This window comes from Limulus polyphemus, unplaced genomic scaffold (assembly GCF_000517525.1).
Source record: "Limulus polyphemus unplaced genomic scaffold, Limulus_polyphemus-2.1.2 Scaffold1025, whole genome shotgun sequence".
NCBI lineage: Eukaryota > Metazoa > Arthropoda > Merostomata > Xiphosura > Limulidae > Limulus > Limulus polyphemus.
The window spans coordinates 84,936-90,238 of NW_013666635.1; the positions used below are offsets into that span (position 1 = coordinate 84,936).

Genomic DNA, 5,303 nt, shown 5'->3' on the forward strand with positions numbered 1-5,303 from the left:
CGCCAAAGTACAGGATAATTCAAGAAAGGAGAGAGCGTGAGAATCACATGATCTCGATGACGCAACAATATCTTTATAGGCCTACTATTATAGGGGTTGAAAGGTGCGAACAAACAGACACAAACTTAGCTTTGTATAAGTGTTTTAATGTAGTTATGTGGCATTTCATAGTCGAATTTTTTTTTATGAATTGCATTTATCTTTGTGAAAGTGTTTTAGTTGTGACATTTTATATGCATTTTTATTAGTTAACGTTGTAGTTCTTCGTTTAGGAGTTGTATCGTCCATGTTACGCGTAAATGTTTAGACTTTAGAGGCATGAGAAAAAGTTCATGTGTTTCTTGATCATGCCACAAATACTTTTATATTTAATGTAGAACTTTTCAAAAAAATTTTCTTATTCTGAGGATATTGAATTTTCTCATAACACATGGTTCAGAAAACCGTTTATTTGATTTCATTGTAGCTCCCTTGTTTCCATGTTATTCACAAGAGATGACAACTTCTCCAACTACGAGAGATATTGCTGTAACGCTGCATATTGTGCAAGAAGGGCAAGCAGTGTTCTTCACTGGCATGACAGATGATATATCGAGGTTAAAAACTCATCTATGCTCAAAGAGAATGATCAATTATCTGGGTAAATTCGAAGTTTCATATCAAGTAAGAAACATTAGATTTAAACAGTATCTACAGGATCTGAAGTGAGTTGATTGATGGGAAAACACCTTGAGGAACAAAGTCAGTTAATTAATTCACAAGTTCAGTAGGAGACGATCATCCAGTGTCCTAAAGCAAGCATATTCTTGTTTCTTTTTCTTTTAATCTTTGGCATGTATAAAGCTTGTTTCATTTTGTTTAGTACATCATGTCCAATGTGTTTTTGTTTTTGAGCTTTGTTTGGTTAAATCAGACTTACTTTATATATCCTGCCGATACAATATAAAGTGTACATGCTTAATAGAACAATAGTAAAGTGCTATTTTTAGGCTCATTTGTTGCCCTTAGAATAATTATGTAGGAACCACAGGATAACTGAACATTCACCAGAAAATCCATTGTAAAGTAAAACCTGACTTTCCGTGACTTTGACTAAATCTGACACTAATAAGAAAAAAAGAAAAAAAAAGAGACAGAACACCTTTAATTGTGTCAGACTGGGCACAAGTTAGCACATAATAACACAATTTTTATTCATAACAAGCAATCAATTAAAGTAAAAAACAAGTGTTTGTAATACATCTTTATTGGAGAGAGAAATATACAAATATTTAATTGAAAACTCTCAGCAGTTCAAATTACGTTGTTGTTTAAATTGTAGTTGAATTTAAAGCTTTATTTAAATATTAAATATTGTTAAGTCTCTGGTCGTTAGTTAATTTTCCGTAAAAATTATTTCCGAAGAAACTTTAGCGATACAAGTCCTTTCTTAAATAAAACTGGTTTATTCTTTCTGAATAAAACTTTGCAATACACTTAATTTCCACAGTCGCGCTATAACAAACGCTGTAATTCACATCGAACGTCTCACGTGCTCGACTCAACTGTCAATTACATATTGCCTTCTTGCCGTCACTTCTTGGCGGCTTATGTATACAAGACTATCGCATCTCTAGTAGAAGCTCGAGACTTCACGAACCTTCTAGAATATGACGTGTTACTAAAGTCACGTGACCCCCGCTGTCGTAACAATATTGAATCTTGTTGAGTTATTCCATTTAATTATATAGGGAAAACAATAATGTCACTTTTCTTAGGATGTAGGCTGACTGAGGAATGTTACATTTCTGGAACATTAACTGATTCATAAGAAGAAAATATCATTATAACTAAACAAAATGTGCTTTGTTATACCAGTCTTTTCTAATAGAGAGTAGATTTAATGTTCATGTTGACTAACCTACATCCAGATAACCCATTTTGTAGCTTTGTGCATAACTACAAACAAACAATCAATTACAAACAACTCAATTACGTGACAGCATTCATTATGAAGTTTTCTCCACTGGAATATTTCTAGTAAATTGGGTTTCTTAGTAGATGTTTTTATATTTCGTGCTAAAACTGCTTATTTTTTTAGTTTGGTATTTGTTTTAATGACTGCTAATTCTTTTTTATTCTTAACGTATTGTGATGCTTTCTTGGTTTACTTTGGATTGCTTATTCCAACAACAGAAGCCGCTGGACTGTAGTGATTTGTATCAGTCGGAACATTGGTCGGAACGACGGAAAAGCCCGAGCAATGTTCCGATTGTGGTTTGGTAATTTGCATAATGTTAACGACAGACGAACAAAGTAGACAAGAAAAGGTGTTAGATATAATCCAACTTATTCTGTTTAGTTTTTTGTAAGTTGTAGTTAGGGTAACCTGTCAGCAGTCGTAAAACTTAAAGTTATAAGTTGATATACAGTAAATATTAAGATTTGCAAAGTAAACTAAATACTTAACTATAACGACTACTAGTAGTGTCGAAAAAGAAAACTTCGTACACGGTAGAGTGAAGTGTAAATTTCTTTTATGTCGGCAATGGGTGAGTTATTGATATTAGTAATCATGATTACTATGAATACTGACATACTATTCTGCTACTAACACTAATAGTCAGGTTATACTGTTAGAGGTACTGTTTAGTGTTACATATTACTATTTTATTAACATGGCTTAGGCCTACTTAAACTGAGTACTTTTTGGGGTAATTTTATGATTTTTTTAGGGGGGTGGTGGTGGTAAACTACTTAACATTTTTTTATTACTACATTGCCAAATAAAGCACTCTGCTACAGAGCTTGAGACCACATAGACAGGTGTTATAAATATAAATTATATTTGTGTTAACTTTATTGGTCATTAATTATTGAGCCAAGCCAGTGTGATATAAGTTAATTATAATATTAACATAATGTAATTATGGTTTTATATGTACTATGTAGTATTAGATAATTCATTAATTGGGAGTGATTTCATGATCCTGACACCAACTACTTAAGCCTTAGTGTTCCTACACTTCTCCTACACCAACCCAAAACTAAAAAAGAAAGTGATTGTTTAGAAATTAGAGATCATCCAAGCAAATGACCTTTCACTAGACTGTAATAATGGCCCCAGCAACATCAGTTGTATTTGGCAAGGTCTATTCACCATTCATACACTTGACCAGACTTGACCTCTAGGCTTTAGCTATATCCTGTCACCTGCTGACACATTTCCATCACATTTAATTCTTGTTGTCTTTGTAATGATATATAAACCTTGTATTGCATAGTACTGATCATACCTGAAGAAGACAAACCAATGTTCTGTCAAAATGTGTAGTAATGTTCCACCATCAATAAAACTTTTCTTTATGTTTATAAATCAATGTTAGCCTACCCATTATAACTACCATATGGAAACAATAAGTAATTATTAAGCTAAAGGTGTATGTTGTTTAAGATCTACTAATAAATGAACAAGGTGATTATTAAAATATTTTATTCTTGGTTTTGCATGTGTAAAATAATAAAAAAATAATAATTTAATATAATAATATTCTACATTAGATTTTCTGACCCAAACAATCTTAAGAGTATAAGTTAAAATTAATATTATTTTAACAAACTGTGATCCACAAAACATTTGTGGTAGTTTTCATGCCCTTCACTTGAATTTTCCTTATTCTATCATTTTCATGCATGTAGTTTAAGCTGCACTTTCATGCAGGTACTGTGTGTTAGTTCGACGAGTCTTGGTATATTTGAAAAAGTTTTACACAGTCAGACAAACAAATTCATGTAGATGTAACTTTATTTAATAAAACTATATGTATGTTACTTTACTTAATAAACTACATGTAAAATAAACTATTAGATAAATTAATGGTATTTAAAATAGTGTACAGAGTATGAAACAGTTATGAGCATTTAGTATATGACATGGATTTACGAGTTGAAACAAAGAAACAGAAATGAAGAATAAAACCTGTAAAGAAAAAAGTAGCTGAAAGGTGTTTATAGCAGTCTATAAAATAACCTAAAGCTAGATTATTGCAAAGTAAATTAAATGTAAAGTTGTAATGAAGGCAAACTTAGCTGAATATGCAGAAATGTCTGAATGCGTGTTCACAAAGTGATAAGCATATGGTTTAGAACAAACTGAACATATGTATTTTAGACCTAAATAAGTCGAGAAAGCCCATAGAAAGTGTATTAAGCCTTAAGCAATCTGTAATCATCTGACCTTTGTGTTTCATATTGTATGTATATTCCTGTGTCTAGGTAAACTACTTGTACTTGATTATGAAAAAAATATTCTCTAAATGTGATACATTTGTTATAAAGTTTTGTTTGTTACTCATTCAACCTATCTCTAAACCTGTATAAATGAGTTTTCCATACTTCAAGTTATTTGATGCCTTCTCCTTGAAGAAAATTTCTGTAGCTTTCAAGCAGATATGATTTAACACACATATACTTTCACAATTCATAAATGAAAGGAACATTTACAAAAACTTTAAAACAAAAAAAAGAAGCTCTTAACCCTATATATTTTCTCTACTATGATGTGATAGTGTAATTCTTTTTCTATCCACTTGTATTTAAACGTTATAGGTGTTTCATAAGTAAATGATCAAACCACTTGATGTGGCAATCAAGGGAAAGCATGAAAATCAAGATATGGAGAATATATACTCAATGGTATAGGTTCATAACAAAAGCCCTTATTATTTGGAATGGGAAGTAAAATTCTGAAAAACATTGACAAGTGGGCTGTTTACAGGCAAGACTTTACAGCAGTGCAAAAATGAAAATATGAACTTTTTTCTTTTTTCTTCATGAATTACCCTACCCAAATGTCAGAAAATGACAAAATATTGATTAAAAAATATTTTTGAATTAAAATTGTTGAAACATAGTTAGAGTTAGCATATAGAATTGACTTTATGATGTGTCTCAAAAACATTTATAGTGACAAACAATATCAGAAGCCTGAGAAAACCCTGTCATCAGACTTCAAGTGCAATAATTTTAGAATTAATTTACTTTTTATGTCTAAACATTGTACATGAAAATGTATCATATGCACAAGCTAGCAAGTTAGTTATGTAACTGCTTTGTGTAATGTTTAAAAACAGTGAAAGATTTATTTACTTACCAGTCACTTGTAACAACAATACTGTGTACTCTTATTTCTTCAAGACAAATCAGGAATTTTTAAGTGCTTGTAGACATATTTACAGCAATATTGTATTAAACTAAGCAGTTGCTCAAATACTTTTTAACCAATCATGGGAGAGAACAGTAATAAATTATTTTGTTGTTTAAGA

At 31.0% G+C, this 5,303-nt stretch overlaps 1 protein-coding gene across 3 annotated transcripts in view; it reads left to right on the plus strand.

Annotated features, from left to right (window-relative positions):
• The first annotated feature begins 2,268 nt into the window (after window positions 1-2,268).
• LOC106461755 (MPN domain-containing protein-like) overlaps window positions 2,269-5,303 on the plus strand; it is a 41,828-nt gene continuing 38,793 nt past the window's right edge. For 2 of the 3 annotated variants that reach the window (XM_022388788.1, XM_022388789.1), the window contains exon 1: window positions 2,269-2,531. In XM_022388788.1, the coding sequence (XP_022244496.1) occupies window positions 2,519-2,531 (13 nt within the window). In that variant the 5' untranslated portion in view covers window positions 2,269-2,518. The remainder of the gene's footprint in view (window positions 2,532-5,303) is intronic. The other variant, XM_022388790.1, reaches the window with a different exon arrangement.